General features: G+C 50.0%; 1 protein-coding gene across 2 annotated transcripts in view; it reads right to left on the bottom strand.

Annotated features, from left to right (window-relative positions):
- Positions 1-20,329, bottom strand: part of AKTIP (AKT interacting protein) — a 35,712-nt gene extending 15,383 nt beyond the window's left edge. Inside the window, exons 1-5 of one of the 2 annotated variants that reach the window (XM_077451755.1) lie at positions 20,166-20,329; positions 6,519-6,611; positions 5,013-5,221; positions 4,180-4,244; positions 1,388-1,488 (exon numbers count right to left, since the gene is read on the bottom strand). In XM_077451755.1, coding sequence (XP_077307881.1) covers positions 1,388-1,488; positions 4,180-4,244; positions 5,013-5,221; positions 6,519-6,563 — 420 coding nt within the window. In that variant the 5' untranslated portion in view covers positions 6,564-6,611; positions 20,166-20,329. Of the gene's footprint in view, positions 1-1,387; positions 1,489-4,179; positions 4,245-5,012; positions 5,222-6,518; positions 6,612-13,412; positions 13,463-20,165 lie in introns of those variants that run through there. The other variant, XM_077451764.1, reaches the window with a different exon arrangement.
- Between the last annotated feature and the right edge of the window lie 2,921 nt (positions 20,330-23,250).

The following is a 23,250-nucleotide window of genomic DNA, read 5'->3' as shown; positions in this document are numbered from 1 at the left end:
CCATCAACTCTGACCAGCTTCCCTGTCCCTGCTGAAGAAAAGCATCCCCACCACATGATGCTGCCACCACCATGTTTTATGGTGGGGATGGTGTGTTCAGGGTGATGTGCAGTGTTAGTTTTCCCCCCACAGAGTTTACTTTTAGGCCAAAAAGTTATATCTTGGTCTCATCTGACCAGAGCACCTTCTTCCACATGCTTGCGGTGTCCCCCACATGGCTTCACACAAACGGGACTTCTTATGGCTATCAACTACGACTAATAGTTGTCCTGTGGACAGATTCTCCCCCCTGAGCTGTGGATCTCTGCAGCTCCTCCATAGTTACCATGGACCTCTTGGCTCTTCCCTGATGAATGATCTCCTTGCCCGGCCGGTCAGTTTAGGTGGACGGCCATGTCTTGGTAGGTTTGCAGTTGTCACACTCTTTCCATTTTCCAATGATGGATTAAACAGAGCTCCTTGAGATGTTCAAAGCTTGGGAGATTTTTTTTTTTTTCCATAACCTAACCCCAATTTATACTTCTCCATAACTCTATCCCTGACCTGTCTGGTGTGTTCCTTGGCCTTCACGATGCTGTTTGTTCACCAAGGGTCTCCAACAAATCCTTGGCCTTCACAGAACAGCTGTATTTATACTGAGATTAAATTACACACAGGTGGACTCCATTTACTATTTAGGTGATTTTCAAAAGGCAATTGGTTCCACTAGATTTTAGTTAGGGGTATCGGAGTAAAAGGGGGCTGAATACAAATGCCCCCCACACTTTTCACATTAAAAAAATAATTATATTTATACATCTCATTTTCATTCCACTTCACAGTTGTGTCACTGTGTTGGTCTACCACATAAAATCCTTTGTAATATGGTACAAGGTGGAAAATTTCAAGGGGTATGATACTTTTTCAAGGCACTGTAGTCTTATGACATATCAGTTTCTGGTTATAGCTTGAAGGAGAAGTTTACATTATGCTCTGTCCTGGTAGGCTGCAGGAACCCTGACCCTCTGTCTGGACAGTGCCGATTGGCCCTGTGCTGATGACCCTCCTGAACAAAAAAAAAAAAAAATAAATAAAAAAAAAAAAAAAAAAAAACACACACACACAAACACACTAAAAACAAAAAACTAGCAATACACACCAAACTGAGCATGTGCAGAGTGCCCACAAGGCTCTGTACTATCAGGAGAAGCTTTGTGGGACTATGGAAGAAGGGGAGAATCAGTGAAGACAGGACCAAACTTTTTTTTTTTTCTTTAACACAATGCAGAGGATTAACCCTTTTGGTTCCACAGTGAGTATAACAAACATGCTTTACTGTATATGCACACTGATTTTACTGTTGTGGGTTTAGTAACACTAACGCTATAACATCAAAGCGAGTACTTACCGGACATTCGCCATCAGGATAATTATCGGGGATGTATACTGTGAATTTAAATACACCGTCCTGGTACAGTCCATGTCTTATGAATATGACTCCAAACCACACTGGAAACGAAGAGGCAATTATTATTGCACAAGCAGGTCAGTGAGTGACAAAGAACTGTACTACTGCAGACAAGCCATTATTTACACCAAGAAAGATACCCAGCATAGTAGAGGAGCGATCAATGCAATCCCGTCTTTCAAGGCAATTTAAGCCCATTGAGAGCACCAGAGATGCTTTCATCTTATTTATTTGCTGAAACTGATGAACAAGAAATGTAGAAAGAAAACCCAGAGCAACGTCAAGTGGTAACTAGACGATAGCTGTAATTTTTCTAATAAGGTTTGGACCCGATGAGAGACTACTATACTACGGCATCAATCCAGTAGGCCACCTCCCATCAGTCATCCTTTGATCCTAAACAGTCACAGCCGAATGTAGCGGAGTGTATAGGATTAAAAAAGTTAACCAATGACTTATAAGCGGCCTGCATGTTGTATGGTACAGCCTAGTAGTCTTCCCATCCCTGTTTCCTGATCCATTGAATGCTGCAGTTGTGATGCGCTGAGACAGCAAATGTTGCCATTATGAAGAATATGGATTTTGGGATCAGACACAGAAAAAAGGAGATTGGACAAGTTCAAAAGCTTCCCCATCAGGTCTGTTAAAGTAGTTCCAAAGGCAGAAGGTTTTTTTACTTTACAATGCAAAAATAAATAAACAAAAAAAACAAACCCTGCAGCACCCCCCCTCCCAAAATACATACCCAGGCCCGATCCAGCGATGTGCACAAGAGCCAAGTCTCTTGCTCCGCATTGGCTCAGATGCACCAGCAGCAGCAGCAGCAGCAGCAGAACTAGTTCCTGCTGAGAGTAATCAGCCAGTGAGGGGGCAGGGCCAAGCCCCATTTTGTGGGTCTTATGAACACACAGCACGGGGCTCAGGAGCAAACATGCCAGAGTGCCCCCCCATAGCAAGCAGCTTGCTATGGGGCGGGCGAGCCAGGAGCGCTGGCCGGGGACCTGACAAGAGAAGGATTAGGGCTGCTCTGTGCAAAACTATTACACAGAGCAGGCAAGTATAACATGTTGGTTTTGGATAGATAGATAGGACATAGTTTATAGTTATTCCCCATTGATTTGCCATGGTGTGATTGGACAGGTCGCCTTGCTGTGGGTGCCTAGGAAAGGTCATAGGTAGCCATTGGATGAGTTTGGTGTGCGCACCCACTCATGATAACCGCTTGTGTACAGCATACAGAGCGTTCAATTGTACATCCATTTATTCCAACTTTCAGAAGGCCGTTTTAGACTTTCAGGGTAAGTGGGGCGATTCAAAGGATTTTTTTTTTTTTTAAATCCTTTGTAGTTAAGGCCCCTTTCACACCTGTGCAACTTTTCCTGCAACTTTGGACATCAGAGCCACATGACAAGTCGTACTCCACCATTCATATCTGAGACGTCAAGCCACACCGACTTTAAAATAGTCCCTGTACTACTTTGGTCCGACTGATGCAAGTTGAGGTGCACAGACCTCATGTTTACGCAAGGCATTCCCTGAAATTGCGGCAAAAATCGTGCGACTTTCAAGTCACGGCACTGTGAGAGGGGCCTTAGGCTGGATTCACACCTATGGCAGTTTTAGTGCTTTTTTTGCATTTTGCAGATTTGCACTACAAAACGTGTTCTATAGGAAACCATTATAAATGGACTGTAGTACAAATCTGCAAAATGCACTAAAAATGCATAGATGTGAATCCAGCCTGTGTGTCCACAACCTGTCTATACCACAACTTTAACAAAGATCTGTGCTTCCCCATATGCAGGGCAAACACACACACACACGTGCGCACACACACACACACACACACACACACACACACACACACACACACACACACACACACACACGCACACACACACACGCACACACACACACGCACACACACACACACACACACACACACGCACACACACACACGCACACACACACGCGCACACGCACACACGCGCACATACACACGCGCACATACACACGCGCACATACACACGCGCACATACACACGCGCACATACACACGCGCACATACACACACACACACAGGGAGCCAAGAAATTACTTAGCACCTGCTAGTATGGACGGAGCATGCTACTCACTTCCCTTCCTGCAACATGACAGCATGGTGCTTGTTGATGGGTACAGAGCTACCATATGAAGCAGACCCAGTACCATCAAATTGGGCAAGGAGATAGCCCTCAACCCTGTGTATGCTCAGACTACAGCGACTCCGAACTTACATAGGGCTCTTAGTGTCTGAAGTAGCAGAGTAAGGCCCCAATCACACAAAGGATACAATCATGTTTGCCTGCTCGTTTTTTCAGGTGGGCCTGATCAGATGGTCCATTCACCCCTATGGGACAGGCCCACACCACACGGATCTGTCATCTTCCAATTAGGTGGATCAGATCAGAGGGTAGTCAGGTGTAAAAACGGGCAGCAGAGTTCGTTTACACCCAGCCACCCATAGAGCAGAGGGCGCTGTATCCGTGTCCTCTCTGCATTAACAGAGTGGGCACAGAGGCGACGTTCACCCACTCTGCTCAAATCAGCAAGGGATCTGATCCCCCCCCTGATCAGGACAGAGTCCATCCCAGCTAAAAAAAAAAAAAAAAAAAGGCACCCCCCCTCCAAGCTGGATGGGGGTTAATATGAAAAAAGAAAGCATTATTTTGTTAAAAATGTAACATGGCTTACCTAATGCAGAGCGATAGGAAGGCTGCACATAGACCCCAGGGAGCTTCTGCTTTACCACCAGCGTACTGAGAAAAAATAAAAATAAAAATGAATTTGAGACTGGGAGGATTGTTTGGAGCAGGGTCCTAAGTTGGTTGTCTCGGCGGGGGATAAACTCATTCAAACGAAATTCCTTCACAGAGTGTATCATACCCCAGTGCGTTTGGCCAGGATCTTCCCTGACAGGGATCCACTTTGCCCCCGGTATAAGTTGGAACTAGGAACATACCTTCATATGTTTTGGGACTGCCGTAAGTTAGACAGGTTTTGGTCAGGGATCTTTGATCTTAAATGTCCGACTTGATCTGGATGTCCCCAGGACTCCTACATTAGCATTGTTGGGAATTCATGAGGACGAGCATAGGCCGCATCACTCTAAGTTACTAGTCTCATATCTCCTTTTCTATGCTAAGAAAGAAATCTTATGTAAGTGGATCTCTTCTACTCCACCCTCTGTTGCCTCTTGGGAAAAGAGTGTGAATAATGTTCTTCCGCTATATAAGCTGACTTACCTCAATAGAGGTTGTCCATGGAAATATGATAAAGTTTGGCTTCCGTGGACGTCTAACTAGCCGGGTTGTCAGGACCCGTACACCCAAATGTATTCAAATGTGCAACTCTGTACTGTACTGTACTATGCTCCGACCTCGCTGTACGTTATACAACTGTATTCTGCACTGTTCTCTTGTATATAATTGTTTGACAATAAAGCACTCCTGTTCTTTAAAAAAATAAAAATGAATTTGACTGAATTAAAATGACAGAGCTAAATGTGAACACAGCAAGAGACTTACAATTCTGCCAAAAGTGAATACTCCAGGTAGAATGGGCCATAGGAGGCATGTGTCCCATTTGTGGACTGTACGGCGGGGGCTGGGGAAATAGGTTTAGTAATGGGGACTGCATTCTTCGGGATCGAAGGGAGTTGTTTTTTGTTTGAGGAGGACCGAGGAGGGCTTATTTTTTGGTCTCCGGTTACAATCTTCTCTTCATTATCCGGTCTCTGCAAAAATCGGAGAGAACTGTTTAAGTGGTTGACGGGACATAAACCGTCCAATATAACAAAGTATCTGGAGGAAAAAAGCAAGGAATATCTAATGGTGCAGAGGAACCCCACAACTATCACAGAATCCAGAATATCCACTACCCCCCCCCCCCTTTTTTTTATTACATGGTACAGCTGCACGATTCTCGGCATAACATTTTCACATTTTACAAAAAAAATAAAAATTTAAAAATTGAGCCAACGTTACTGTATATTTTTAAATTCCCTGAAGTGCATTTTTGCCCCCAAAAAAAGAAATAAAAAAAAAAAAAAAAAAAAAAAAAAAAGAAAGACCGTTGTGCAAATATAGCAACATAAAATGTTGCAATGTCTGCCATTTTATTCTCTAGGGCAGTGATGGCGAACCTTGGCACCCCAGATGTTTTGGAACTACATTTCCCATGATGCTCCACTACACTGCAGAGTGCAGGAGCATCAGTTTCAAAACATCTGGGGTGCCAAGGTTCGCCATCACTGCTCTAGGGTCTCTGAGATAGAAATATGTTTGGGGGTTTTAGGTAATTTTCTAGCATAAAAATAAATGTTTTAAAACAGTCAGTGGGGGATTTTGGACCCCCTCTGCAGTGCTCGGAGCAGGGAAGAGAGCTCCAACATTCCATGGAAGCGCAAAGTGCCGCTCAGCTAATGCGTGGGATATCTCGGGCCCCCTCCCTCTGCAGTGTTTGGAGTGGGAGAGACCGCTCAGGCGGGCCATGGAAGCGCCGAGCAGTGCTCAGCTGATCCCCCCCCCCCCCCACTGCTCTCCTCTCTTGCCAGCTGTCATTGGTGGATCTCAAGCATCCTCTCCCTCTGCAGCACATAAGATGGCAAGCCCTACCCAGGCTTATTTTTGAGGAAACGGTAGTTATCGGCGGGGCTGGCGCCAAAGGGGAGGAGCAGTGCCCCTCCTCCAATCGCTGGCGCCAAAGGGGAGGAGCAGTGCCCCTCCTCCATTGCTGGCGCCAAAGGGGAGGAGCAGTGTCCACAACCCCCCCCCCGGCCCCAGCAGGAGGAATTATGCCCAACTGTTAGTGTAGGTAGGAGGAATAGTGCCTTATCATTGGTGTCAGTGGGGGGAAAAAAAATTAAAATAGTACCCCAAGGGCCAGATAAAAACGCAAACAAAGGGCCACTTCCAGCTCATGGGCCGCAGTTTGCAGACCACCGATCAAGAGCATCAAGCTGAAAGGGTGCTCTACAGACAATACTTTGTATCCTCCTCAGACGTTTTGGAATATACGACCACATTTCCTACCTTTCTTACAGATGCCGACGACATGCTCCAGAAAGGATTCATCATCTCACCTCCGGACAAAGCACGTCTCTTCTCGAGGATCAACCTCTGCCGCTGTAACACAAACAAAAAAAAAAAAATGAAGGTCTGTGAAGTAAATTAAGTCAATGCTAGGTCCTTCAGCTACTAGACGTTTAAATCAAAGACTCAGCAATGACTACAAGCCAGATGGCCAAATACTTTTGAATTCGTGTAAAATGGGGTGTGAGAAAATGCCCGCAAGAAGCCGGGTACCCGTTGCTGAAACCCCTTACCATTTACCATGGAAAAGCTAAACAAGACACAGCTATGTACGCAAGGCATTACCATGGGAGATTTACCACTACAGTGCAGCACTATGCACGAATGGCACAGCAAGTACGAACAAAAGGATCATTATTCTGGATTTCTCAATGCGAGTCATCACGTGCCAGGCCAAAAGGGTGAAATTTTGCCCGACACTGAACTATCTATTCTGAGTGCAGCAGGCAGAGCACATCCACAGCCTAGACAAATGCACATCTCTCTATTTTACAATGAATTCAATACATAGAAATGTTGGCTTATGGTTTTCAACAAGCAAACTGCACAGTCATTTGACCAGTTTGGTCAACCTCAACACCTGCTGCTGAACTACACCTCCCAGCAGGAGCCTGCAGGAGTCCCTCAAACTATTTGACCTAGAGCAGTGGTCTCCAAACTGTGGCCCTAGGACCATATGGGATCCTGTGTGCCTTTATCTGGGCCTTCGGGCTCTATTCCCACCGACACCAAAGATGGGGCACCATTTCCTCCCAAAGCCACCAAAGATGAGGCACCATACCTCCTCCACAACGTATTTATTTTTTACTCTCCCCGACTACCAAGCCTGAGCCCTCTAAAGTCTAAAAAGGACAGTACACTGTCCCTCCATTTAGAAAGTTGGAAGAACCCTATTCTACAGGAGAGATATAGAATATATCTATACATCTCACAGGTATCCCCTGCTACAACACATTCATTGGGAGTCAGTGGGGAAAAAAAATGCTCCTTACATTGGCGGCCAATGGGAAGTAGATAGAATGGTGGTCCAAATGCCACCTTTACAGACAGCTTAAAAGACCATTGTTGTCATGCAGCTTATGCTACAAAAGTGGCATTGGCCTCAGAAATATGGAGGCATCACCAAAAATCACAGGTCAATCAGCCACAGCTCTAGGAAGCCCCTAGCAGCCTCTGGAGGAACCCTAGGATTCCACAGAACTCTGGAAGAGATTTCTTGGCCCACATCCTCCAGCTCAACACTATAGCTCTGAATCAGATCAAATCCCCGTTTAAATGACCTTCCACCTTCAGAAGGTAACCAGTTGGGGATGCTTCTTCTACTCTTAAATTACCCATTTGTGGTCCCTCAGATGTTTGGCGTTACCCTACCTTCTCTGACATGAAGGAACCAAGGGCCTGAAGAAAGAATACCCCTTAAGCTCCTTAACTGTGCACCTCTTAACCCAGATAGTGTAGTGATCACTAAAAAGTAGTAGCCTATAGCGTCAAGTTTCAGTTTACCATAACCAGATCAGTGAGATATTAGTGTGAACTGGTTGCTATGAAGTCCTTAAAGTGGTAATAAAGGTTTGGCTTTTAAAAGAAAAGAAAAAAAAAAAACAAAAAAAAAAAACACGTAGTTTACCTGCTCTGTGCGATGGTTTTGCACAGAGCAGCCCCGATCCTCCTCTTCTTGGGTCCCCCATCTGCGCTCCTGGCTCCTCCCACTTGACCGGTGCCCCCCAAAAGTAAGCCGCTTGCCATGGGGGCACCGATGCAAGCTCGCTCCCGAGCCCTGCTCTATGCATCCTTAAAAATAGAGCCATGGCTCAGCCCCCCCCCCCCCCCCTTCATTGGCTCAGTGCCTGTGATTGGCTGAGACGGCTGTCAATGAGCACAGGGAGTTTCTGGACAGCCAAGGCTCTTGTGCACATTACTGGATAGTGAGGGGGCTCAGGTGAGTATCAAGGGAGGAGCTGCACCCAGAAGGTTTTTTACCTTAAAGTATACAACACATGAAGGTGAAAAACCTTCAGCCTTTATAACCACTTTAAGACTAAGTTCTGACCTAAACATGGTCATGTGAGGCTGAGGAGGAAGCCCTTAACCATGTGCAAGTTCCGACATCATCCAGGATACAGTGTCTCTGCCTATGTAAATCAACTGTCAGACATGAACCCGGTCATACAAGGCTCCGGAGGATGTTGGCATTAGACAGTGTTAAGGACTTCCTTCCCAGCCTCACACGATCAGGTTCAAGTCTGGCAATTGACCACTCAGGAATAGGCACCATATACTGGATGATGTTGGAGCTTACACAGGGTTAAGGACTTTCTCCTCAGTCTCACATGAACATGTTCAGATCTGGAAATTGGCTACTCCGGCATAGGCACCGCATCTTGGATGAAGTCCTTAAGCCTGCGTAAGCTCTGACCTGAGCATGGTCATGTGAGGCTGAGGAGGGAGTCCTTACCCCTGTGTAAGCTCCAACTGCATCCAATATACAGTACCTATGCCTGAGTGGTCCAGTGTCAGACCTGAACCTGGTCATATGAGGCTGAAGAGGATGCTGGAGCTTGCACAGTGTTAAGGACTTCCTTCTCTCAGCCTCACATGATCTTGCCGAGGTCTGACAATTGACCACTCAGGCATAGGCACCATATATTGGATGATGTCAGGGCTTACACAGGGTTAAGTACTTCCTCCTCAGCCTCACATTACCTTGTTTAGGTCTGGCAATTGACTGGGTCTAAGATCCGACCTGAACATAGTCATGTGAAACAGAGGAGGAAGTCCTTACCCCTGTGCAAGCTCCTGACATCATCTAATATATAGTCCCTTTGCCTGAGTGGTCAACTGTCAGACCTGAACCTGGTCATACGAGGCCGAGTAGGATGTTGGAGCTCACACAGTGTTAAGGACTTCTTCCTCAGCCTCACATGAGCTTAACACCGTGTGAGCTCCAACATCCTCCTCAGCCTCGTATGACCAGGTTCAGGTCGGATCTTAGACCTGAGGCCTTCATCCAAGATACAGTGCCTGTGCCTGAGTTGTCAATTGCCACACCTCAACAACAAGTTCATGTAAGGCTGAGGAAGAAGTCCTTAACACCGTGTGAGCTCCAACATCCTCCTCAGCCTCTTATGACCAGGTTCAGGTCTGACAGTTGACCACTCAGGCAAAAGGGACTATATCTTGGATGATGTCAGGAGCTTGCACAGGGGTAAGGACTTCCTCCTCAGCCTCACATGACCATGTTCAGGTCGGATCTTAGACTTTAGGACTTCATCCGAGATACAATGCTTGAGCGGTCAATTGCCAGACCTAAACATGGTCATGTGAGGACGAGGAGGAAGTACTTAACCCTAAGCCCCGACATCATCCAATATATGGAGGGCCGTCTTTAATATTAATTGGACCCTGGGCAAACATTTTCTTGGGCCCCCCCTACATGCAATTTCGCTCTCCACATTGAGACATACAATAAATAGCAGCTAGACTCAAAATCAGTTTACTGAATGAGATCAGACAACGATTGCTATTTGTTGACAGAGGTTACAGTGTATCATTAGCGCTCACTGACTGGCTGCTAGAGGTTAGAGCACACATTATGGGTCACTGTTTATTTTCTAGAGGTTACAGCACATGACTTCTGCTTGCTGATTGGTTTCTAGGGATTACTGTGCATCAATACTGCTCTCTGCTTGGTTGCTGGACATCGATACCACCCACTGATTGGTTCCTAGAGGTTACTGCATATCCTTACCGCTCAATGACTAGTTGCTAGAGGTTACAGCACATCATCTCCCCACTGCATGCACACCATGGACTGGGGAGGTGAGGGGACCCATCAATAGACAGAAAACTCCTAGGAATCCAAGGACTCCTGGGATCAGTGGCAGCGCTGGGGGAGGGGGCATTTGGATCAGTGGCAGCGGGGTGGGAGTGGGAATAGTTAGGAGGCAGTACACTGTGGCAAATTCTGAATCATCTAGAGCAAAGCTCGGCAGCATTAGTAACATCACTTCACACTGAGATATCGGGACACAGCACGGGACTAAAACTTCAAGGGAATTTTAACTGGGATAGTTGGCAAGTGTGAGGCAGCTGCTTTGGGCCCCCCCAATGATGGGGCCCAGGGCATCTGCCCCTTTTGCCCTGGCTTAAAAATGGTCCTGAATATATGGTGCCTATGCCCGAGTGGCCAATTGCCAGACCTCAACAAGTTCATTTGAGGCCGAGGGAGAAGTCCTTGTTGAGGTCTGGCAATTGACCACTCAGGAACAGGCACTGTATTTTTGAAGGTGGTCACATGCTCCCACATACCTGGAAGCACTGACATAGCAATTGAGCCGAGACGGACACAACAAACATCAGTAATAAAGGGAAGGTGTTCTTCACTAAAGAACCTATCAAGTACCCCTGAATGGGCAAACACATGTCTGTTAATGTTTCCACCACACTGCAAATGTGGAAAGAACAGACCAGACAATTGCACAGCAAAAAAAATAAATAAAAAAATAAGCTTCTGCTGTGCAAATTCCTTTTATGTAAAAAAGGTACAAAACATTGTGCTTTATAAGCAAGTATGTGCTGAAGAACAGCTGACTGTATAGATATAGAACCAGCACTGAACAAACACCGAGCAGGACGGAGTGTAGAAACAGCATGGGAGCCGGAGTCCTGCCTTACGGGGAGTGTCAGTCAGCTGCCAGGAATGCAGCAGAATTCTTTCTGAAGGCCAGAAATGAGCAGCAAGAACTCTAATATCCAATAAAACCACAAAGACAAATCAAAGACTAATGAGTAACCCAGCTGCAGAATACCAAAAAAAAAAAAAATAAAATAAAATAAAAAGTGTATGGCAACCCTAACAAAATGTCAAATTCTCTCCCTTTTGATCCAATAAACATAGTTTAAAATATTTAGTCAAGTCTGTCAATAGCAAATATCCGTTGATCCTGCCAGAACTCTAGAAAGCCCATATTCGTTTTGCCCCTTCTGCCCTGTCCCCAGCGCAGCGCTCAAGGGGGGGAGAGCGGAGAGCTGTGACTGACAGTCTACAGCTCTCTGCTCACAGAGCTATGAGAACCGAGCGATCAGCGGTGTGCGATTGCTCAGTTCTCAGTGTAGAGGTGCCAGGGGACAGATGCTGCATTCACCTAAGCAAGCATGAATCTGGGGGGAAAAGAAGAAAGTGAAAAGGTTTTTAAAGTGGTTGTAAACCCTTACAAACCACTTTGACCTACAGGTAAGCCTTAATCTAGGTCCAAGTAGTATCCTACCTGGTTTAGGAGATATTTGCAAAAAGATAGGCAACGCTGTCTACGGCGCATGCGCCGTAGACAGCGGCGCGCAGGCGCACTGAGCGCGCCGCTGTTAACAGCGATATGCCACGAGTGGGCGGCTCCCGTGCGCATGCGCGGGAGTGACGTCATCGCGGCTCCGTCGAATGACAGCGCCGGAGCAGCGAGACCCACCGAGAAGATGGAGGCTTCGTACACAAGGGGTATAGCGGTGACTTCGCTGGCTCCTGTGTCAGGAAAGCGACACATAATGGACTACTATGTGATACATAGTAGTCCATTATGCTTTACCTTTGCAGGGAATCAAAGAGGTAGTAAACCTATCAGGGTTTACTTCCTCTAAGGCGAAAGCCTGTGCTGCAGGTCCCCCCCGCCCCCTTTTTTCTCACCTGAGCTTGATCCCATGATGTGCACGAGAGCAGCAGCTCTCCTCACTGGACAATTTGATAGCAGCGGGAGACATTGGCTCCCGCTGCTGTCAATCAAAAGCTATGATACGGGAGCGGGGTAGAGTCCTGCCGTCTGTCAAAGGACGCAGCAGCGGGGAAAGCCATGGCTCTGTCTTAGGGATGCATAGAGCAGGGGCTCAGGAGCGAGCAGGCAACCACTCAGGGCTGCTCTGTGCAAAACCATTGTGAGCAGGCAAGTATAACATGTTTGTTATTAAAACATCACAAGTTTACAAATCACTTAAGGGGTTGTAAACCCTTGAGCTTTTTCACCTTAATGCATTCTAGGTGAAAGACCTTTTGTAGGGCAGCAGCCCCTCCCCCCCAGATTCCCCCCCCCCCCCACTTACCTGAACCCATTCTTTCCAGCGACATGGGCAAGCACAGCCTCTCCAGCCACTGTCTCGGGTCCTCATTGGATAGACTGATAGCAGCAGGAACCATTGGCTCCTGCTGCTGTCAAAGCCAGTGACACGGGAGCCGGGGCCAAGTCCTGCTGTCTGTGTCATTGGACACAGCAGCAGGACTCAGGAGCATGCCCGCAAGAGTGCCCCCATAGAATGCGGGTCTCCATGGGGGCACTCAAGAAGAGGAGCCAGGAGCGCCGCTGGGGGATCCCAGAAGAGGATGATCGGGGCCGCTCTGTGCATAACCAAATCTGCAGAGGGAGTAAAGTATGACATGTTTGTCGTAAAAAGGAGGACAAACCATTACAACCCCTTAAGCTTTGACAAAAAATAAATAAAATAACTACCATGCACAGCTGCACCAGATTTGGCACTTTCTAGTCTTGGTAAATAAACCCCTTTAAGCAGTTAAAGCCGCCGGCTGAATTCTGGATGGGGCTCCGGAATTCCTATAGCAATCCGTCAGGCTCGGTTACAGACCGAACTACCGGGGAATCAGCTGCCACAGTCCAATGTCATGAGAGCAGATCACCAACAATACACAATGACTGTCAAAACCTACAGATGTGGACTCAATGTCCCCCCCCCCCCCGGCAGTCAGAATTCCATGATGAAATGAAAGGACAGATCCCTCCCAAATGAGTCACCCCTTCATCCCGCAGGATTAAACTCCCCAACCCCGGCACATACCTGCAGAGAGAGGCTGGCAGACAGGCATACCAATATCACATGACAGAACAGGTTGTGCCAGACGCTGCAGTAAAGTGAAGCCACTTTGCAGCAGCTATTAAACTGTAAGCATTGCAGGCGGAAAGAGGGAGGTGGGGGCGTAATGAAATCATCCCTGGTGCTGCTACCGGAGAATTGCAGCCGGCTCCCAGTGCTGATTAATAAGTAATGAAAACTCCATGTATGCCCGAAAGAATGAGAAACATCGGAAGCTTTAGAAGCCGATCATAGAAATTAAATAAAACCACATGTAGAAATGGGTGACGGATCTACTGCACAGGAGGAGGCAGAAAAAAGCTGCCATTTTTTGGGAAGTTTAATTGGTCTTCCCATGATTTGGAGAACTAGGCCCAAAATGGTAAAGGAGAACTCTGCTTGCATAACTACTATACATGGGGGAAAAACAAAAAAACAAAAAACAAATATAAAACCCCACCTCAAATTTTTTTTTATAAAAATTAAAAAAATAAAACCAAACACATACAAATATGACTTTTGGGATTGGGTGACCAGACATCCCTGATCTGCTGTCACATGACCACATTACGTTGTCTTCCTAGTCTCTACCCTCTCGGTCGGTGAATTGTGGGGGGTAAGGGTATGGATTATTTTGCCCCTGGCTTGTCACGTGACCTGCCGTGCACAACTGGCCCCACACTACTGACCCAGTGCAAGGTAGGCTCCGGCGTGAAGCCATACGCCTTTTAAGCCCCTCCTACAGTTAACACAAAATTGGCAAAACCCAACATTTGATGTGGCACGATTCACATGCTGCCATTATGCCCACCCACTGGTCCACCCCATCCAAACCCCCAATAAAAAAAGTGGGCGCGGTCAGTAAGGGCATCATGGTCAGTGGCAAGAACGCCCCCCCCCCCTTACACTGGGGATCAGTGGGAAGAACGTCCCTTACACTGGGGATCAGTGGGAAGAACGTCCCTTACACTGGGGATCAGTGGGAAGAACGTCCCTTACATTGGGGATCAGTGGGAAGAACGTCCCTTACATTGGGGATCAGTGGGAAGAACGTCCCTTACATTGGGGATCAGTGGGGAAGAACGTCCCTTACATTGGGGATCAGTGGGAAGAACGTCCCTTACATTGGGGATCAGTGGGAAGAACGTCCCTTACATTGGGGATCAGTGGGAAGAACGTCCCTTACATTGGGGATCAGTGGGAAGAACGTCCCTTACATTGGGGATCAGTGGGAAGAACGTCCCTCTTACAGACAGCTAAAAAGATCATTGGTGTCATGCTACTCTTTCAAATGGCTGGCCCCAGAACTACACACATTCAGATGGGAGGTCAATCAGCCCGCACATCAAGGAACTCCGACCAACCTCTGGAGGAATCCTGGATGAGAACACACGTACTAGACGCTCGTTAGTAGCCATCACAGGCATCCCAAAACATCATCTAATGACAGCATAATATGCAATTATAACATCTGCTGGCACAACTAGCATTACACAAAGGTGACACATCCCACAGAACTATGGCAGATATCTCTCCTAGAAGGTCAGGACAATTCTGTATAATATGTACAACATGGAAGTATTTCATACAGATCTTGATGGCCTAACTCAAGCCCGATGCGTTTTAGGTTTGGACACCACGACAAGTGTTTAAATCCTTGTTCACACGGCCTCAGAAATTGAATCCGACATCCCTGGGCGACTATCGCATCTTGCATACGACTGACTTCTTTAACCAATTCTATACCGGGATTGGTTTGGCACTTCTCTCCTACATGTAAAAATAATCCTTTTTGCTAGAAAAATTACTCAAAACCCCCAAACATTATGTATGGTTTTTTTTTTATTTTATTTTTTTTAGCAGACATGTTATTGTTTTAGTTAAATAAAATAATTTGAGCAGTTCTCCAACTATGTGTGATTAACTGACAGTTTATTATTCTAAATAGGAAACCTTCACTTTGCAAATATTAAAGATTCTAACTACCAGCAAGAAGAATAAGTCCTTTTAAAGAGCGCCTGTCATTTCAGAGCCATCATGGCAGCGCCTGTTAGCGGGCATCCCCTCACCCGCTGCCGCCACGTCCCTCACCTTTTTAAGTCACTGCTGCATCACCAGCCGTCCCATTAAAGTTAACGGGACTGTCGGTGAGCCCACAGCAGGCCCGGAGGAGGAGCCGCCCACAGCAGGCCCGGAGGAGGAGCCGCCCACAGCAGGCCCGGAGGAGGAGCCGCCCACAGCAGGCCCGGAGGAGGAGCCGCCAACAGCAGGCCCGGAGGAGGAGCCGCTCTTTAAGAGTTATGATTTAAAATGGAGTCGATTTAAATTGAGCCTTTTTACTAGTGATTGAAATCAAATCCACACTGGCAGCAGCCCCCCCCCCCCCCCCAATACTTTCCTGAACCCAATCTCGATCCAGCGACGTTGCACTAGATACTTGGCTGTCCAGGACTCTCCCTCCTCATTGGCTCCCACTGCTGTCAAAGTCAGTGAGCCAAGGAGGAGAGAAAGGGGGCGGCTTCAGCTCCATGTCTGAATGAACACAGGGAGCCATGGCTCGGGTGCCCCCATAGCAAGCTGCTTGCTGTGGGGGGCATGCAGCAGGAGGGAGGGGCCTGAAAAGAGGAGGATCGGGGCTGCTCTGTGCAAAACCATTACACAGTGCAGGCGAGTATAACAGGTTTGTGATTTATTTTTCTTTAAAAGAGACTAGTTTAGTATCACTTTAATGCATTGTGCTGCAGCTCCCCCCCCCCCCCCCTTTTCTTACCCAACCCTGATAAAGCGATGTGCACGAGTACAGCGGCTCCAGCCACGGTCCCTCTCCTTATTGGACAGATTGAGAGCAGAAGGAGCCATTGGCTCCCGCTGCTGTTGATCAAATCTTGTGACATAGGAGCGGGGGAGCTGTCTGTGTCAATGGACGCTGCAGTAGAACTCGGGAGTGACCCGGCACAGGTGTCTCCAAGGAAAGTGGCTTGCTGTAGGGGAACCTGATGAAGAGGAGAAGCCTGGAGTTCCAGCAGGGGACCACAGAAGAAGATCGGGGTTGCTCTGTGCAAAGCCATCACACAGAGCAGGTAAGTACAACATGTTTGTTCAGTAAAGCCAAAGAAAGGCCACTGTAGGCGAGTGACCGACCCAGGAGGGGTGCACAGCTCGTGTGAGATTCAGCAACAGGCAAAAATCCAGAATATTGCTGCACTCCTTGGTATCTTTAGTGAAGCATTAAAGTCATAGCATAGGTATGACAAGAACATAAAAGGCAACGCGTTTCACATTAAAGTCAGCGCTTACTCAAACCCACCTTGAAACACGTTATCCTTTAAGCTCCTTTCACACATGTGATTTAATACTTCACTAAAGACACCAAGGAGTGCAGAAATATTGCCGGATTTTGCATATTACTGATAAAATAATTTTTTTTTTTTTTTTTTTTTTTTTTTCATAAAAAACAGCTTTACAGCCACTTTAATCCGAAAAATTACAGCACGTTCTGGACGGTGTAGAAACGTATCAGCAGCGTTTCTGGGTTTGCATAGCTGAGTCCCCATTTGGGATATTTCCCCTTACTTCCTGTCACAGGGACCACCTGTGCGCTGATAAGACAGAAAAAAACAAACAAAAAACACGCATTTTGAACGGACGCTGTGTATTGATCTAGCTAGACAAGTCTGAATGGTAGTTCATGGTGTGAGGAGTCCAAGGGTCGCCCTTGTGGGTGTGTCATGCTGGACCTGCAAACAGTCAACAGGGCCCGACTCCTCCCCCTATCACTGGCAGACATGGTGCAAAAGGAAATGGTCCAACTTTATTAGCAATCAATGTGATCAAACCAGACAATGTTGCATAACGAGCAAGAACAGACCGAGGACTGAGCCACCTCAGCTGGTGAGGAACCACAAGACCCAGCATGCCCCAACATCCAATCCCAGTACAAGCCTTTATTACAGGAATAATTACATCTTTTGTTTTGGAATGTAAAACTGCTTTGTCTCTACATACAAGGCTCTGCACAATATCCAGACACGCAATGTTTTTATGGAGTTCTCCTGTACCGCAGGAACAAGGTGGAGAAATAATTACTCTGCATCCAATCACTTCTACAGACAACCCCCACACCACTACCAACCTCCGGTGATCACGTGACCTCCTGCAATGACTCCATGCTCCGGTATGGCGGAGAAATGCCAAGTGCTGTCCCATGTCGGAGGAAGGGCAGCCATGGCATAACAGGAAGGGGCGGGGTGGCGGTGAAGGGGGAGCATAAGTGGTGGTGGGGGGGGGTTAAGGGCAAAGTGATGAGGTGCTGCTACCCATCCCCCAGGGGGGGTCCCTCTGGATGCGCACACGTGTGTGTGGGGGGGGGGGGGCGCTCCAACGGGTGGCACGCACACACACACATGGGGGGACGCTCCTACGGGTGGCACGCACACACACGGGGCACGCACACATTGGGGGGGGGGGGCGCTCCTACGGGTGGCACGCACACACACACACGGGGGACGCGCCTACGGGTGGCACGCACACACACGGGGCACGCACACATTGGGGGGGGCGCTCCTACGGGTGGCACGCACACATTGGGGGGGCGCTCCTACGGGTGGCACGCACACATTGGGGGGGGGGGGGGGGCGCTCCTACGGGTGGCACGCACACATTGGGGGGGGGGGGCGCTCCTACGGGTGGCACGCACACATTGGGGGGGGGGGCGCTCCTACGGGTGGCACGCACACATTGGGGGGGGGGGCGCTCCTACGGGTGGCACGCACACATTGGGGGGGGGGGCGCTCCTACGGGTGGCACGCACACATTGGGGGGGGGGCGCTCCTACGGGTGGCACGCACACATTGGGGGGGGGGCGCTCCTACGGGTGGCACGCACACATTGGGGGGGGGGGGCGCTCCTACGGGTGGCACGCACACATTGGGGGGGGGGGCGCTCCTACGGGTGGCACGCACACATTGGGGGGGGGGCGCTCCTACGGGTGGCACGCACACATTGGGGGGGGGGCGCTCCTACGGGTGGCACGCACACATTGGGGGGGGGGCGCTCCTACGGGTGGCACGCACACACACGGGGCACGCACACATTGGGGGGGCGCTCCTACGGGTGGCACGCACACATTGGGGGGGGGGGGGCGGGCCTCCTACGGGTGGCACGCACACATTGGGGGGGCGGGCCTCCTACGGGTGGCACGCACACATTGAGGGGGGCGGGCCTCCTACGGGGGCACGCACACATTGGGGGGGGGGCGCTCCTACGGGTGGCACGCACACATTGGGGGGGGCGCTCCTACGGGTGGCACGCACACATTGGGGGGGGGGGGGCGCTCCTACGGGTGGCACGCACACATTGGGGGGGGGGGCGCTCCTACGGGTGGCACGCACACATTGGGGGGGGGCGCTCCTACGGGTGGCACGCACACATTGGGGGGGGGGGCGCTCCTACGGGTGGCACGCACACATTGGGGGGCGCTCCTACGGGTGGCACGCACACATTGGGGGGCGCTCCTACGGGGGCACGCACACATTGGGGGGGGCGGGCCTCCTACAGGGGCACGCACACATTGGGGGGGGGGCGCTCCTACGGGTGGCACGCACACATTGGGGGGGGGGGGCGCTCCTACGGGTGGCACGCACACATTGGGGGGGGGGGCGCTCCTACGGGTGGCACGCACACATTGGGGGGGGGGCGCTCCTACGGGTGGCACGCACACATTGGGGGGGGGGGGCGCTCCTACGGGTGGCACGCACACATTGGGGGGGGGGGGCGCTCCTACGGGTGGCACGCACACATTGGGGGGGGGGCGCTCCTACGGGTGGCACGCACACATTGGGGGGGGGGCGCTCCTACGGGTGGCACGCACACATTGGGGGGGGGGGCGCTCCTACGGGTGGCACGCACACATTGGGGGGGGGGCGCTCCTACGGGTGGCACGCACACATTGGGGGGGGGGCGCTCCTACGGGTGGCACGCACACATTGGGGGGGGGGGCGCTCCTACGGGTGGCACGCACACATTGGGGGGGGCGCTCCTACGGGTGGCACGCACACATTGGGGGGGGCGCTCCTACGGGTGGCACGCACACATTGGGGGGGGCGCTCCTACGGGTGGCACGCACACATTGGGGGGGCGCTCCTACGGGTGGCACGCACACATTGGGGGGGCGCTCCTACGGGTGGCACGCACACATTGGGGGGGCGCTCCTACGGGTGGCACGCACACATTGGGGGGGCGCTCCTACGGGTGGCACGCACACATTGGGGGGGCGCTCCTACGGGTGGCACGCACACATTGGGGGGGCGCTCCTACGGGTGGCACGCACACATTGGGGGGGCGCTCCTACGGGTGGCACGCACACATTGGGGGGGCGCTCCTACGGGTGGCACGCACACATTGGGGGGGCGCTCCTACGGGTGGCACGCACACATTGGAGGGCGCGCTCCTACGGGTGGCACACCACCCCTTTAAACATGTCACGTGACACACCGCAGGTCTCTCAGGAGTCCGCTCCTCTATATAAGGTCGGGGAGTGAACCTGCAGTCTTATACACTGAGCTCTCCGCTCCTGTCAATCAACTCCACCGCGCGCTCCCATTGGCCGAGACGCTGGGTGGAGGGGCGTATCGCGGCCTGTGATTGGCTGCCCTGTGACAGCGATGCCAGGCCGGGGAAAGGCGCTGGTCTCTGCTGGTTGTGGGGCCCGCCCAGAGCTCCGACCGGCACCAGCCTTACCTCCGCTATCTCATGTCCTCTTCCCCCGTCACACCGCCGCCCTGTGCCGTTCTATCCGCTCCTTCAGCGCGTCATGTCAGCGGCTTCAATCCACCATCAACAGCGCCAGCCGCTTCCGCCCCTAGCAACGGATATCCTCCCCGCCCGTCACTATGGAGACCGCCCGCTCCCTTCTATTGGCCCGTCGGATTGTCAGTCTGGGTGTGAAAGGGGAGGGGAACCCAGCGGGGTAAGCCCAGCCCCCTTCGCATGAGGGCAGACCAGCGCTCATTGGTGAACGTGGCTGCCGCTCAATTCCAAAGGCGGGGCTTTGATAAGTCGGTGGAGCTGGGGGAAAAAAGGCTGGTGGTGGGAGGAGCTTAGCGGGTCTGGTGAGATGATTGGCTGAAAGGGAGGAGTATTTTTGAGTGCACTTCGATTGGGTGGAGAATGGTGGGAGGAGTTGAGGGTTTCCTGCTGAATTCAGTGACAGTGTGGGAGGTGCCTGCAAATCCCTGAGAGGGAGGAGTCCGAATACAGGCCACATGGGGGGCGTGGTTTACACTTTCCTGTTGAGTTGAGTGACAGTGTGGGAGGGGCCTGTTTACCCCTGATAGTGGGAGGAGTCAAAATGCAGACAACGTGGTGGGAGGAGTTTAGGATTTCCCTTTGAATTGAGTGACAGTGTGGGAGGTGCCTGTTCAACCCTGAGAGGGAGGAGTCAGAATACAAGCAACATGGTGGGAGGGGTTTATGATTTCCTAAGGAATTGAGTGACAGTGTGGGAGGTGCCTGCTCAACCCCGAGTGGGAGGAGTCAGAATGTCTTGACCACATGGTGGGAGGGGTTTAGGATTTCCTGGTAAATTGAGTGACAGTGTGGGAGGTGCCTGTTGATCCCTGATAGTGGGAGGAGTCAGAATGTTTGACAGCATGATGGGAGGAGTTGAAGCTTCTTGCTGAATTGAGTGACAGTGTGGGAGGTGCCTGCTCAACCCTGAGAGGGAGGAGTCAGAATGTCTTGACCACTTGGTGGGAGGAGTTTAGGATTTCCTGTTGAATTGAGTGACAGTGTGTTAGGTGCCTGCTTATCCCTGATAGTGGGAGGAGTCAGAATACAAGCAACATGGTGGGAGGGGTTTATGATTTCCTAGTAAATTGAGTGACAGTGTGGGAGGCTCCTGGTTATCCCTGATAATGGGTGGAGTCAGAAGGCCTTGAACACTTGGTGGGAGGAGTTTAGGATGCCCTGTTAATTGATTGACAATGTGGGAACTGTCTGCTCATCTCTGAGTGGGAGGAGCCAGAATGCTTGGCAGAATGGTGGGAGGAGTTGAGGCTTTCCTGATGAATTGAGTGACAGTGTGGGAGGTGCCTGCTCAACCCTGAGTGGGAGGAGTCAGAATGTCTTGACCACATGGTGGGAGGGGTTTAGGATTTCCTGTTAAATTGAGTGACAGTGTGGGAGGTGCCTGCTTATCCCTGATAGTGGGAGGAGTCAGAATGTTTGACAGCATGGTGGGAGGAGTTGAAGCTTTCTGCTGAATTGAGTGACAGTGTGGGAGGTGCCTGCTCAACCCTGAGAGGGAGGAGTCAGAATGTATTGACCACATGGTGGGAGGAGCTTAGGATTTCCTGTTGAATTGAGTGACAGTGTGTTAGGTGCCTGCTTATCCCTGATAGTGGGAGGAGTCAGAATACAAGCAACATGGTGGGAGGGGTTTATGATTTCCTAGTAAATTGAGTGACAGTGTGGGAGGCTCCTGGTTATCTCTGATAATGGGTAGAGTCAGAAAGCCTTGACCACTTAGTGGGAGGAGTTTAGGATGTCCTGTTAATTGATTGACAATGTGGGAACTGTCTGCTCATCTCTGAGTGGGAGGAGTCAGAATGTTTGGCAGCATGGTGGGAGGAGTTGAGACTTTCCTGTTGAATTGAGTGACAGTGTGGGAGGTGCCTGCTCAACCCTGAGAGGGAGGAGTCAGAATGTCTCGACCACATGGTGGGAGGGGTTTGGGATTTCCTGTTGAATTGTCTAACAGTGTGGGAGGCTTCTAGTTATCCCTGATAATGGGTGGAGTCAGAATGTCTTGACCACATGGTGGGAGGAGTTTGGAATGTCCTGTTAGTTGACAATGTGGGAACTGTCTTCTCTTCCCTAACTGGGAGGAGTCAGCAGGGTTGCCAACCCCCCCCCCCCCCCAGCATTTTTTACTGACAAAACATGGAAAATTTACTGGCGGAGCACATTTTTTTACTGGCAACCTGAGAAATGACAGAACTCCTATTGAAAACGAACACAGTGGATATTTGAACAGTATAAACATGATTTGGAAACACTGGCAATACCTATAAGAAAGTAATTTTCTTGATTTACACTTAAAAAGTCAACACAGCATGAAATGATCAGCCCCTGATATTTACTGGCAGTTGTGAAAAAAAAATCACAGATTTTTATAAATTGTCAGTAAATTTACTGGCGGTTGGCAACCCTGGCAGTCAGAATGTTTAACAGGCATGGTGGGAGGAGTTGCCGAATTGAGTGACAGTGTGGGAGGTGCCTGCTCAACCCTGAGTGGGAGGAGTCAGAATGTCTTGACCACGTGGTGGGAGGAGTTAAGGATTTCCTGTTGAATTTAAAGCGGAGTTCTGCTTAAAAAAAAAAAGAAAAAAGAAAACTGCAGCTGCTGACTTTTAATAATCGGACACTCACCTGTCTCAGGGTCCAGCGATGTGGGGAATCGAAGCCCCACTCACCAGCGCTGGCATTTTAACTGTGGGCACCCACTGCGCATGCGCAAGCAGCGTCGTGCGCCTTTTTTGGCTGCACAATCATCTAGGATCTGTGACATGTCCCAGATGATTGCTTAGAGGGGGGAGAGCTGATCTCCCTTCCTGTGCTAAGAGAAGTGACGTCAGGAGCCGAAGGAGGCAGATTACGAGGGACCTCCTAGCAAGAGGTAAGTAAAAAAAAAAATCTACAAATGTTTTTTTTCCCCATGCACATTAACCACTTCAGTTTGCTGGTCAAAGACCAGACCACTTTTTGCGATTCAGCACTGCATCGCTTTAACTGACAATTGCGCGGTCATGTGACGTGGCTCCCA

Source organism: Lithobates pipiens, unplaced genomic scaffold (assembly GCF_037356315.1).
Source record: "Lithobates pipiens isolate NorthernLeopardFrog02 unplaced genomic scaffold, aLitPip1_a1.2 Scaffold_10, whole genome shotgun sequence".
Classification (NCBI taxonomy): Eukaryota; Metazoa; Chordata; class Amphibia; order Anura; family Ranidae; genus Lithobates; species Lithobates pipiens.
Note: the sequence above shows the minus strand (reverse complement) of the source record. Positions and strands in the feature narration are given on the sequence as shown.